The following is a 14,466-nucleotide window of genomic DNA, read 5'->3' as shown; positions in this document are numbered from 1 at the left end:
CCGGTTTGAAGTAAAACCGAACCAATTTTCTGTTCTGTAACTTTACATCCTAGCTAGGCCTCCTCTAACTCTCTGAAATTAACGGCATATTGTGGAGAAAACTGCTCGTTCTCAGAATGATAAGCCCAATGTTTGTGCTCCATGCCAAGGAATGGTAGGCAGGGAGGCCCTTGCTTATAGTTATTGCTATAACAACCAAGGGCAGCCAGTTTCGTTATTTGCCCCCTTAGAGGGTTGGAAACGGAAAAAACGTAGAGGGGTCACATTGGTGGGGAGGAGTGGACAGGACAGGTGACCCAAACCTGACCAACTGGGGTATTCCATCCCATCTGCCCCATGCTCAGTATAAAGGCTGAGGGATCAAAGGGTCAGTCCCCTTCCTGCGATGGCCGACGTCCAGAGAGGACTCTGTCTGTTCATCTGCCTTTGATCCTGATCAGTGTGTTCCTGACTCCAGAGCTGGAATCCAGTTCCCATTCGTCACTGAGTCCAGTCTGGGACTTCCCCAGTGCCTGCCGGTGATGTGACTGTCATCCTGGGAGCTTGATATGGTTTTGTATATATTGTATCTATTTTCATTATTTTCTTCTTTTTTTTTATTTTAATATTAATTCTTCATTAAAGAGTTTAGTTCATTCTAAACTTCTGAATCTCTTTATCTCTTTCTCCTCCTCTCTCCTCTTTTTGGGGGGGGAGAAGGGGGGGAAAGGGCCATCTGCCGGTCCGGTTTTGGTAAATTCAGCCGAAACCACGACAGAGAGAGATCTAGGTAGCTTTTCAGTGGCAATATGTCTGTATGATGATGCTTCAGGCTTACAAGCCTCAAATATGATTTTGAAATAAATGGGTACCTGTGGTTAGAAGATGCAAGAAACCTCAGGCTGTTCACATCCTTCTGTTCATTCTACTGAAAGCAGAGGGAGTATGTGAATGGATAGAAAATGTTCTTAACCCTATGGTAGAAAAAGAAGAAACAATGGTTAAAAACAGACAACTGCATGGTTGTCCTTGTTATAGGCTGTTGAATCCAGTAGTGTTATGAATGCAAGGCTGCTATGGCTCAATGTCCCCGTGTTCAGCCATTAGGGAGGTGGACCACATATTCCTGATAGGAATATCAACATATCAACACAGGCAGAAAGCAGTACCTTACCAGCACACACCAACACGTAGCACTGCCACAAAATGGACAGCACAGACAGCCCGATTCTGTTCCTCCTCTCTGCCTGGTCAGGATCAAAGTCCACTGGTGGAATACGTATACATACATATATTTATATATATAGTATCAAAATATTAATCGCTCCAATAGCTGGGCTTAGGTAGTCAATCCTGTAGCTGGCCCCAGATCTCCCTGCTCTCCCCAGATGCTGACACCCAGACATGTGAGCCCCCAAGATTCACAACCATGCTCCATTTGCTGGTGCTTGGACCTCTTCCTGATACATGGGACGTGGGTTTCCCCAGTAGCTGGTCCCAACATATGGTCTTCCCAATAGCTGACTCTTGGACCCTGTCTCTCTGGTAGCTGACTCAGATCACTGGTCCCCGTAGCCACCATCTCTTGGGTGTTGATTAGTGAGGGGATCAATGGGACTGAAGGAAATTAACTTCACCATATGGCTCTTGTGCTCCTCACAGCCCTACACTGTGTGGTCTTTGGTGTCATCACCAGACCAGGCAAGAAAAGGGGCACCAAGAGTATTCATTAGTTACTGCCAGCCAGTTCAGATGTAAGCCTTTGATTCCTTTTAGGATTACTGTGTTTGAAATACAAACCCAAGAAAACTAGCCATCTGAGATAGTAGCTGCTCTTCAAACGTGAGACAGCCTGCGAAGTGGCTCCCAGTGTAAGGATCAGAGACTGGTTTGAAGCCAGGAAGATGACAGTCTTGTTTCTGCTATCTTTCTTTCCTTCATTCATCATTTTCTTTCTACCTTATTTTTCCCTCTCTTTCAGCTTCCCTTTTCCTTTTCCTTTTTGCCACTTACCTGGCGAGAATCTAGTTTGCCTACCAGTTGTCATGAGAGTGCCATTGCTGTGAATTGTGATTTAGAAAAGCTACTTCCAGATGGGTGAATAGTAGAACAGGTCTAAAAAAGTGCAGCGATGCTGCAGAATTTGCTAGTCTGTCCACAAGAGAGCAACTTGCAAATGAGAATCAGTGCCAGGGGGCAGAAATTTGCTTTTGCTAGATTTGCTGCTCTTTCCTCTTTTTGCCTTTTGTCTTATTCTGGTTTAGTGCAAAACATGAACAACAAAGAAGCATTTAAACTCATTTTTTTGCCATTTCCCCCACAAAAAAGGTAATAATTAAGACTAGCTAACAAAGCTTTCACAGAAGCTGTTTACTTCATTTAGCAAAAAGGATTAATGAAAACTTTCCAACTGTAAACCACTGAATTATTTACGGTTTAAGATACTTTATTTTTATTTGTGTTGAGTAGAAGGCTATACATTTTAATATAGCTGTTACATGGAGGGAAATTTAGATACAACTCTTCCTAAAAAAAAAAAAAACCCACAAACTGCATTTTTATCAATAAAGAGGGTTTATTAGCATCTTATCCCCACTGAGCCAAAGAAATGTCCCTATTAGCATAATAATCCTCACATGCTGTATGTATGCAAAATACTTTTACCATTCATCTTAAATGTCCCATTACATGTATATACAAACTTTTGTTACAACTAAGAAACTTAAAATGAAAACCTAAAAAACCCCCACCCTACCCAACCTTTAATTCCATCTCTGATCTTTAAAACATGGAAAAAGAAAATGTCATTGCCTCTGGAGTGAAGTCAGAGGGAGAAATCTGTTATTTAGAAAACCTGATACAAGGATTGATTTCTTATCTTCCTTTGTAAGCTCAGTAGAGGCTTTAGCTGCTTTAATCTGAACAACAGATTGTCTAGTTTGGAGGATGCTGTCTGAAAGCTTAAATCCCCGTTTAAAGTCAACATATAAAAGGGGTCCTTTAGCTGAACTGTCCTGCAGAATACCATCCAAATACGTAAGAAAACCAGACAGGCGATAAAGTCTTAGGCCTACTTTTATCTCGTTTTCTATGTGTGACTTCTTCGCACAAACACGAAGACATCTATCTATCGTCACAATAGACATGCTGTGAATTCTGAAGCCGTTTTGTGAAATACCAAAATGATGCTTTTCTTGAAATGCTTACTAAAAGTCATGACAGAACTTGTATCATCTTTGAACATATTTGTTCTGTTAATCTTCTACATATATTTATGAGCTTATTCTCCTAAAGGAGACAAATAAACATTCACTCTTGTGACAGTAAAAAACATGCCCATCTTTGTACCACTACTGTGTTCTTAAATGCTTGGCAATTCAAAATTGCAAAGAAGGGAAGTTTTCCAGTGCATACAGAGCCAAAGGAACTCATTGCTATGAGTTGTGAAAGCCACAATCTTGACAGATAGAGCAGGGCTAAGAGAGTTTTTTGGCTAAGAATGTCCCAAAACGTTGCAAATAGAAGAAAGAAGACCTTGGAAGGAATGTAAACACTTGGATTTTGAGCCCTGCTTACACATCTGGATAATGAAAGGCTTGATTGGAAATGAGCTGTTTACTTACTGCCATCTACAAAGTTTCTCACACCTTGCTCTGAAATATCTAGGTACATTTAAAGTCACAGTTACGTTGATCTTATTAAGTAGACGGATCAACAATCTGGTTAGGTATGATCAAGAAATATGGTACTCCTCTTTGTTTCAGTAATGATTTGTGTGAACTGGAGATCAGTTCGCACTCTTAAAGCTTGCTTTTGAAGACTCTGATATCAAATTAAGGAGATAGCCTGAGCTTGTCTCTCATAGGGAATTTCTTTTTCTGTTTTCTGATGGTGTCAAAACCTAGGATTTAATATGCAAAGGCATATTAATAGGCAAAGACATCTAAATTGTTGACAAATCAGAGGATATATAGCCAAAAATATTCTGAGGCGTTTCTGATTGTGGTGAAATGTGGTGTGATGACTGACTATTTTATCAGTATGTCATTTAGATATCTAATATCTCTATGAGGAATTTGGTATTGCATCCTTTTTTGTAAGTGAGTACAGCGAAGCACGGCATGCTAGTCCTTGTGAACAGACCTAGAAGATGCTGGAAGCTTTCCTTCCCTTTTCCAAACTCATACCAGTGCTAGGTATAATCACACTCTGTGCGTGTGCGTGCACACGCGCTCCTGTTCTCGTGTAGGTGCATGGATGTATTGAAATGCAAATGTATTAAAAATAGACACACCTGCATTAAGCAAAGGAAGGGCAGGAATGAAAGCTATGGCTTAGTGGTGTTGTGTGTCTAGTTGTTACAGTAGTTAGTTAGAGATGACAGAGAGAAGACAGGCTGAGGGAGCTGGGGTTGTTCAGCCTGGAGAAGAGGAGGCTCTGGGGAGACCTCATAGCGGCCTTCCAGTACCTGAGGGGGGCCTACAGGAAGGCTGGGGAGGGTCTGTTTACAAAGGCCTGCAGTGACAGGAGGAGGGGCAATGGTTTTAAGTTGGAGAAGGGGAGATTTAGATTGGATATTAGGAACAAGTTCTTTACTCTGAGGGTAGTGGAACACTGGAACAGGTTGCCCAGAGAGGTGGTTGAGGCCCCTTCCCTTGAGATATTCAAGGTGAGGCTCGACGAGGCCCTGGGCAACCTGGTCTAGTTGGGGGTGTCCCTGCTGACTGCGGGGAGGTCGGACTAGATGACCTTTGGAGGTCCCTTCCAGCCTGGACCAATCTATGAATCTATGATGTGTAGCAGATGGATGTAACAATAATTTATCTGGTGATAACAGCACCTTCTTTGTCTCTGTCAGCAAACCCCAGTAAAAAACAAACAAACAAACACCACCAACAACAGAGACAGTGGAGAAGAAAAATGAGAGTGCTTGGGAAGTGAAATAACCATATAAGTGTGTCTTTTGACACTTCATTTTTATATGACCCAAGGCTGACAGATCCAGAGTATAAGTATCACTTTTCTTATAAAAGCTGGTCTGCAGAAAATGTTATCCTACCCTAAGGAAAACACGTACTTAGCTGAAAAGCAGTGTACTGTATGACTTGGCCCCTCTCTACAATAAAGTTTGTTGCTACACAAAGCTCCAGGTGGTTTTAATTTCAAACTGAATTTCTAATCTTCTCTTCCAGACTCTCAGAGCAACAGAGAAGAATCTTATGGTTTTATCGTTACTACTGCAATAACCAAAATTGCTCCCTTCCTCTGGTACTGGGCAGTGCACCCAGTTGGGATCGAATGACTGTATCAGAAATGTACGCCGTGTTGAGGAGATGGAGATTTTCTAACCCTCTGGAGGCACTTGGGCTTCTGACTTTCAGGTAAGGGAAAATTAACCAAGTAGGAAAATAACAATAAATGGAATGATCACGTGTTGATTAATTCAGCACTTCAATTTGCTCAGCACAGTATTGTACTTTGGTTTGCTGACTGTGCTTCCAGTTCTGTCCCGGTGCCAAAGTGAAGGTATAGTTGCAGCTCTTGTGATGACCTTGAGTTGAACGTGCCAGCCCTGCCTTCAAGGCTGAGACGGTTTTCTATTTCTCAGGATAGTAGAAAGAGCATTTCATCCCCTATAGCAGATTCAGTCAGTTTCTGGTAACAGGTGATCAGTCAAATACTCAGCACTTACATAGCACTCTCTATCCTCAAACTATTGTACAGACATGAAGTGACTAATGGGAGATAAGGAGGACTGAAATATGCTTCCAGATTATGATCCCATATAAATACATACAGTCCCACCTGTAGCCCATCTTTCTGAAGAAGATAGGGTGAAACTTTGAAGTCAGTTCCTCACACTTTGAATAAATTCTGTTGTGATGCCTTATGTTCCGCCTCCACTTACACTGGGAGCTGGTGGTTTGTTTGAAGGCTTCTTGATGTTGGAGATAGTCTTACCTATGACGTAACAGCAGATGTTAGGGGACACAATCTGTGTCAGCAGTTACATTTCCTCCAAAAGCTTGGGAGGTATTTTGCGTTAAGCCATCTACCTGTGAAAACATTAAAAGTGCAGATGAAATGGTTGAGCAAATTTGGTTTATCAAGTCTTTGCTTGTCTGGGTAAGCACAAGCTGCACCCGCTTTACAATCTCGGTTCCATATTGTACCTTTAGAAAAAAATACCTCACCTACAGCTTTACTTGAGAAAAGATTTTATACACCCACCTCCACACTATCCAAAAATAGTTATTTAATAATATAAAACTGACTATCGACTGTTATTTCCCTCTGGATGTGATTTCCTAAGAATACCTTTGTCTCAGGTTTATACCCAAACTATTAGCAGTTTCACAGGTTTGCATACGTGTCTTCTCTATGTTTAGTGGGAATGATGGAAGCTAAGGTCCTGAAAGATCAGGTTCTGGAGCATGTTGTGATCTTATTTGCCATTATTAAATTATTAGAATCCATTTCTAATTTATAAAAGAACAATGTAGAAAGGAGTATGTGGGCCACGTGTTGTCTTCCACACCCCAGAGTAGCAAGAGATTTTGAGATTGTTTGTCAGAATGTGCCAGGCTTTCAGATCAGACCTTTTGTCAAATTTTGTTTCTGTGTACGGGTGGCATTTCTGCAAATGAACGGCTTGATCGTTCTTTGAAGATGCAACTCTGCATCAGGGTGTGGTACAGAATATCAGTTCTGTCAGGTGCTTCCCAGGATATTTAATATGACTCAGCCTGTCACAGAGCTTCTCGGTGTGTAGTGGATGCAGTCTGCAGACTGTTCATTCTGGCTGCCGCAAAGATTGCTGGCATGAAAAGACGGGAAGATGTCATCACTTTGTCTCTCCTGGTGCCACTGTTGGGAGTGGCTGGCACCTGCAGTGGTGCCAAAGAACGAGTACTGCTGATCAGGATCTTAGCTGGTTTGTCCTTTTAGTTTCTTTCTCACAAAAGATAATATCAATTTGGGTTTTTTGTGCTTCACGCTAACACTACAGAAAGAAGTTCTGAATCACAGTAAAAATCCTCTTTTAAAAAAAAAAAAAAGATTCTGTCCTTCACATATCCTCACATATCCACAATATTTTGTAGGTGCATGAACAACTGGGAAGCTAAACTTCGGAAACAGTGGGATTACATTTTCTTAAAGATGTCTAGTTTCACAGATGTCTAGGTCGCATGGTTTAACTGCTGAGAGACATGTACATGCAAATTGAGAAAGTGGGTTGAAGGAGAGGAGTACTTTCCATATAAATGGATTTCTGAGGTTTCTTCTCTTGGTTCTCTTTTTCTCAGATTTCAATCATTTTGAAAAGTAAAGTAGCACTGGGTAGGCTCCAACTTTCCTTCAACATTACCTTCACTAACTTTGGATTGTGGGCTCCGTAACTGAGCTGTTTTTGAAGGTTCATTCAACTCTATCCTGTATTATGTTTGGCGCTGACAATTCAACTCGGTTCCTCATTTCTATCATTCACAAAAGAGCTCTCTGATTTCTTGTGATTACTGAGACACAGCTGAAAGATCCATGTTGCTATAAAACATGAGCAGAATATAAAAGAAATGCTCTTTATCTGTTCATGTCTATTTTAAGGACTTGTGTTACCATCACTATTAAATGATATATAAGTAAAATAAATCAGAGCTGATCTTTGTCTATGTGTGTTGTTAACATAATGCATGGATGCAGAAGCAGCCGTACTAAATCAGACCAAAGACCAGTCTAGTGCATCCTGTCTCCAGTGGTGACTAACAATAGATGCCTAGGGAAGACAATGAGAAGGGGCCAAGCATAATAGCACTGTGCTGCTCTCCCAAATTTCAGTAATCTGAAGCTCAGAGACTTCCTGAGACAGGATTTTTTAGTTAAAGTGCCCTCTTGCATTTATCTTCTGATTTTTTTTTTTTTCTAAACAAAAATTGATTCCACATAAACATTCAGCTTTCAGAACATCCTGTACAAAGGAGATACACAGTTCAGATCTATGTTTTATCATTTCTGTGTACCACAATTTACCACTTTGTTAGCAATACTGTAAAAAAGACCAAGAGTTTCCGATCACTCAGAATTTTGGATGCTTCTTTTGCTGGAACTTCAGTTTTCACAGTCTTAAGAGGAGCCTGAATTCCTCCTGCAGGCACGTGCTTAGCTTTGTACAGTTTAGAGAGGGAACTCAAAATCACTAGTCGCTTTTGCAAGCCTTGGGCTGGAGACTGTAAATTATCCTTCTTCTCAGGGTGAAAAAGCGGCATCTGTCCTGATGATTAAGCTGAAGCTCACATTTGCAAGTATATAAAGAAATGAAAATCATTTGAGGTGCTACCTCTTTGCCTGGGTTAGAAGACAGCATCACAGATCTTAGGGAGAGGTATCATGGCCCATCAGATCAAGCCCTGTTACCATGCTTTAAGTTAGAACTCTCTTTGCAACTTTCTGAAACTTCTAAATTGTTTTGTTCGCTACACAGTTAAATGTACGATTTAATAGATGTTTCTTGTTCTGTAAGCACGTTTCTACAGCTTATGCTCTTCCCCTTTGCAGGCACATCTCAAGGCAGCCAAATGATAACATACTAATTTATGCAGTGGAAAGGAAGAACTTTCATAAATTGGAAAACAATCATGGTACATTTCACACGCAAATTCAGTAGCAACCTTGCATCTAGTCCTTGCAGCAAGTGCATTGATACTTACAGCCCCAGAAGCCAAAGCTTAAAAAAAACAATTTAAAAAACAATGAATGTTTCTTTAATCAATAAAGACAGGATGGAGAGGGTGGCAGGGGGAAGTGCAGAATAAGATTTTACACTCTTAGTTTTACCTCTAATTTCAGGGAAGGGTGATTATAAGCCATTGCTAATTTTCCCTAAGGCAGAAGGTATAGAGCTGGTCCCTCCTACTCAGCACTGCTTATTGATGCCCTGTGCATTTTACCATTAACTTTGCTTACTGAGTTTGGTAAAAAGCCAAGCTTTAGTGGCGTTAGAGCCTTCTATAACTGTATCCACTTTCCATGGCATGCCAGCTAGGGAAATGATACCAGTATACTTGTTTATTCAGAGAATTTTCTTGATGAGAGAAAGAAACCAAAGGCAGTGCTAGAAATGCCATCATTTATGATGTATTGCTAACATGCCAATGTTTTGTGTATGTATAGAACTGCACTTACAATTTTTTGTCAGGTTATTTTGCAGTTCAAATTATGAATGGCAAAATATATTCATTAACTGAAATAGAAGAATGTTAGCTCCAACCTTGTTTTTCTGGCACATCCAGAGGACACTTGCTGACCTGTGAGGTACTGTGGCTAGGAATCAGGAAATCAAGCTAGAATCAGGAAACAATCACCAAAGTAGTTGTGTCATGTTCCAGTATTGCGCATGGCTGCAACCATTCTGAAGAGAGAATTTTTATCAGTAGACAGTGGAGGTGAAGACATAACCTCACTGGTAGGCCTAACAATTTTTCCTGGAAACTTTCTGCTAAATTCTAGCTCTAGCTATCAGGTCAAGTGCACAGAAATGGACATTCCTTTAAAACCATGCGCCAATTCAGAGGATTTTTAGATCATACATTAAGGTGTCAGAGGGGCTTTATGCTACCTTATGTAAATCCCCTGTATGGAGCAAGCAGAGTAGGGGAAGATATGACTCCTCCTACCTCACCTTGACCAGAGAAGGTGCCCTTTTGGTTATAGCATCCCTTAGCCTTTGACTTTCACAGTATTATTGCTGATTTTCATGTTATGTAGCGGAGTAGCTATTGAGTTTCAGAGATTAGGTTATATACCTAATATACGCGAAACTCACTTTCTAACTCATAATTGTAATGAAATGTGATAGCTTGAAGCCACAGTTTGTTCTTACACCTTTGAAAGCCAAATTGATTTTAGAAGTGTTGAATCAGATTATCGTTTTAATAAAAGCAGAATGTGAACTGTTCCCTGAGAGTCCGCAGCAGAGTGCCCAGCTAGAGCGTATCTTGACTATTTGCATCTTACTTGGTTTAAAAGGCTGTAGTTGTATATCAGCATGGAAAGTAAACAGGAGCTTAGGCAAAAAAAATAAGAGCAAAGCAACAGTCTACAATTAATTTGATGCTTCAACATATAGAAAACACTGCTGAGAAAACTTTAAAATTGCTTCCCAGTTAAGTACATGAAATTTAGTGATAACTTCTGTGGAGATGTACGCATTGTTAGGAATAGACAACTCTTCATTTTAAGCATCATAATGTGTTTATATCCTTTTCTTTTTCACTGCCATGAACAATTTTTAGCTTTCTTGGCAGTGCCTTGATATGGCAGGCTTTCTGTACATAAGTGTGCAATCTAATCAGGAGGCTAAACCTGTAAATAATCGAGTTTTCCATGTTTTGTTCTTTTGTTTTAATGTAACAGAGAACAAAGTTTGTCTCTGCAGTGGGAAGAACCTTCTAGATCATGCAGGCTTCCAATGGAAAACTGCTTTTTATTAATTTCTTCTTCTTGTTCTCTCCTAGGATATGATTCACCATATGGTCTCTATGATATCTTAAACTTATTACTAGTTGTTTTAGCTGGAATTTCTGGTAGATAATCTATGTAAGCATTACTTATATTTTTTTCTGTGAGTAAATTGTACAGATCCATCTGCCAATAGATCAGCTGAAGCAATAGCTTGTGTATGTGACCATGAGCTTTGCAGTGGGGGGACTTGGGGGGTGAAGAGGGTTCACATGTCTTATCACAATGAGGAGTGAATATATTACTCTTTTTCAACGGAAAATTTTGAAAATCCAGTGTCCTTTTTACTGATGGTATTTGTTATCTTTCTGTAGTTTCTTTTAGTCCTTGCCATTTTCTAATCTTCATACACTCAGACAGTGTTTTCTTTAGAAGCCCTCAGAGGAATGAAAAAAAAATCACCAACAGAAAGCAAATAGCCCTGCTAACTTTATCTGTGTACTAAAAAGGAACTCCTTAATTATTATTCTTTAAATTTCTTCTCTCTTCCTGTCTAGTTACTTTTAGAATACTTAAACTGCTACCCAAAACTTACCTGTCTATTCTTTTAAACAATTCTTCTGTACTTTCTGTCCTGGCCCAGTTGCACCCATGAGTGACATGGTATCTTTTACTACTTAGAGGGTTTTTTTTGCTTTCAATTGGTACCTTCATTCCAGTGGGTTTTCTAGCTCAACCTTTCTTGTTTCTTCCAGACTTAATAACATGCATTTCATGATAGCCAAGTCTTTCTTTTTTGAAAAGGCAACAGAGCTTAAAATGTGAAGGGAATTGCAGAAGTATGTGGTGTGTCATAAGGCTCTAACTTAAATGACGGTTCGTGAAAGGCTGTTCTGTTCTCTACAGAGATCCTCACATGCTAGAAAATGTAGTGAACTGTACAGTTCCATTTACCTGAAACATATCTTCCAGTATAGGGTTATTTGAGACAGTGCAATAAAATTAAGATAATAAAACTTTTAAAAATGAAATGCACATCTATTTCTCATTTACAATCAAGTCACCACTGGCAGATGCTAAAACCCCCAGAGAATTTCACAAATCCACAGGATGCCTCAGCAGCGCTTAGTTTTCTGTTTGAATCTGATTTAGCTGAAAGGTACGGATAGACAAATAGCTCCCTACTGGCTATCTATTTGAAAAGAATCAAAGACTGTAAGTTGTTATTACTTCTAAAGCAAATTGTAATCTATGCTCATCCAGCTCAAAATCCAATTTTTACAAAAACCATCTTAAAGTCTCAAGGGAGACCTAACAATCTCACAGCTACTTAGATAGAAGTTATAAAATGGGTGGCTGTCAATCATTGGCATCATAGAGGGAGGGAAGAATAAAAAGGCAAAAGGGGTTTTGAGGTTAAATAACTAAGGAAATCAGTTTTATAACTTAAGGTTGTGTGATGAGCTGTGAAGGGGAAATATTCATTATAGCAAGCCCTGGAAATCAGCTGTTCTGTAATATCCAAACTATGAAGCCATTTTTTTGGCCTAAAGTGATTTCTCTTGCATTGAGTCGCAGTGCCAAAAAAATCAATTAATTGTGTCCTCTAATCAAGACTAATTTATGGATTAGTGAAATCAGATTTGATGCAACGCTCGAAAGTTTGCAAGATTACTCACTGGAAAAACCCCTCTAGCTCTAATTAATTACCAGACTACAAGATGGCATAGTTTCAGGCATGTGAAGGGTAGGATTTTTTACTCAGATCTGCTTCTAGACCTTACCCCGTTATTGGCTTTTAGCAAATAAGCTGATGTATGTAAGAGTGAATAGCATAAGCACCATGTAGTACTATTTGAGTTCATAAGTATTTGATTAAATGTTTGCTTAAATACAAATGTAAGGCCTAAACTATATTTTTCTATTGTACGTGTGGCCCTGAACAGCATTGAAATTCAAGAAAGCAATGGATATTACGTCTGGGGCTTAACAAACTGTCAGGTAGTTAAAAGAATGTGTTAACTGCCCATTCTTTCAAAAAGATTCAACTCGGCCTCAAGCTGACCTCAAGATTTAAAAATTGAAGGAAACAATTTAGTAACCAGGACCATCAAATTACCACAGTCTCATTCAAGAAGAGTGACAAGAGCCGTGTTTCCTGGAACTCCCTAACCTGTCGATTTTTCACCACAGTGCCTATGCGCTTGAGCTCATCATTATTCTGTTCATATCTCTTATGGATACTTTTACTAACTTAGATATAGGCCCAGTTATGACTTACAGCAAATTAATTCTAAACAAATCAACTCTTAGCTGTTGAATTTTCTGGAAAGCTTGGGATTAAAATAATTTTATCATTTTTTGTTTATCTGGAAAATATAGGAGTTTCTCTCATCATAGCATTGCTATGTTGGCTGCTAGTAAGGACAAGCAGTAACTAAATAATAACATTGTTCTGCTTGACTGGTGCCAGTATAGAGCATATTTCACTGTTCAGTAACCTGTTGAACTAGGCGAGAAGGGAAAGGAAAAGCCTAATTTCCATATTATCTGCACATGCTTGGCACGCAGGCCTTCGGAGCAATTGCATAATTAGAAGATAGGATGATATGAAAGGGATTAATCTTTTTTAATATGCAGTCCTCCTCCAGATATGTTTTGTTCTGAATAGCCATGTGAATATTAAAGTAACAACTTCATATGCCTAATAGGTTGCCTAGAATAAATAAATAAATAAATACTCCGTGCAAAATAGGCTAATTCGGGGCTATCATGATAATTTATTTATAGTGTATTCCCTCTCTCCCCATCAAGGCCCTCTCGGCATTATACAAACAAATATAAACTGTATTAAAAACATCATCAAATATGTACCATAACAGACAAACAAAATAATAAAACCGGACCTGAGCCGCATTGTTAAAAGGAGGTTTGAAAGTACTACAGGTGGCAACTGGTCGCAGCACAGAAGCCAGGCCTTTCAAGTAGGTCCAACTTTTAGCCTTTTTTTTTTTTCAAAACGTCCACATTTTTATTTGATGACCTATAGCTAATTCAATGATCAAAGCGTACATATTGTTTTGCATCAGTTTATTTTATTGAACTTAAAAGGTGAAGTTTAGAGCTGCAGGTGCCATTATGCTTCTGAGCTCTTACCTTTACAGTTACTTCTCTTCCTCTCTTGACAGCAATGAGCAGTCATGGCTGCAAATGTGGTACTGTCCCCATGTTTCACTTCTGATTTATTTTTCTAGTGGGTATATTGCTGATAAAAGGTGCTGAAGGGGAAACTGGGAAGAGAACAGTTCTTTTTTGTGTTGAGCTCATAAAGCAGTAATACTGGTGGCCTTGTGACACCTTCTGCCATACGCCATGGTTCTGATTTCAAAGGGCTTTCTCCAGGGCGAATTGACAGGATAATCTGTGTCCTTTACTCATCATTTTTATATATGCCTAGGCTGCCTAATCAGAAGTTTTCAAAAGAGCTTAATAGCCGGATCAGTTCAGAGGAGAAGGATTCGCTGCTTTCAGTGGGGCAAGTACTTGCCCTCAGAGAACTGGATCAAAGCCCAGCAGCTCTTTTGAACAATATCTAATTGACTGGGGTGCTGTTTGAAGACATTTTTGCCCCTTTGGCAGAGATGACCACTCTTGCATCTCTGGTGACAGGAAGGTCTGTATGAACATTTCCAGTTTGCTTCAGAAGATAGAAAAGACTCTTGGGATGGCAGTGGACAAGCTTCAAGTTCTGACAGATAGCTAAGGTTGACACCACACAGGAGACGTACATGGAAGAGCACATTCCTTTCCTTGTGAAAGCGGGGCAGTAGCAGAACATCTAACTGAACCAATCTAGGCAACTGCTGCGTACGTGAAATTCTTTGTCTATCACAATTAATGTCACAAATGCAACACACGAAAAGGTGGAAATTATTTCTGTATTTTATTTTTTTCAAAAGAAGCGCTAAAATATTATTTATCAGGTTTCAAATATTAAAAGAAACACTGTATACTTTTTGTCTGGTTCTCTCA

The 14,466-nt window shown here is 39.5% G+C and overlaps 1 protein-coding gene across 1 annotated transcript in view; it reads left to right on the top strand.

Moving 5' to 3' along the window:
- PIK3C2G (phosphatidylinositol-4-phosphate 3-kinase catalytic subunit type 2 gamma) overlaps positions 1 to 14,466 on the top strand; it is a 214,836-nt gene that overhangs the window by 84,461 nt on the left and 115,909 nt on the right. The window contains exon 15 of the mRNA XM_074167982.1: positions 5,172 to 5,360. Coding sequence (XP_074024083.1) covers positions 5,172 to 5,360 — 189 coding nt within the window. The remainder of the gene's footprint in view (positions 1 to 5,171; positions 5,361 to 14,466) is intronic.

Source organism: Numenius arquata, chromosome 2 (assembly GCF_964106895.1).
Source record: "Numenius arquata chromosome 2, bNumArq3.hap1.1, whole genome shotgun sequence".
Lineage (NCBI taxonomy): Eukaryota > Metazoa > Chordata > Aves > Charadriiformes > Scolopacidae > Numenius > Numenius arquata.
This window is presented reverse-complemented; position numbering and strand designations above follow the sequence as displayed.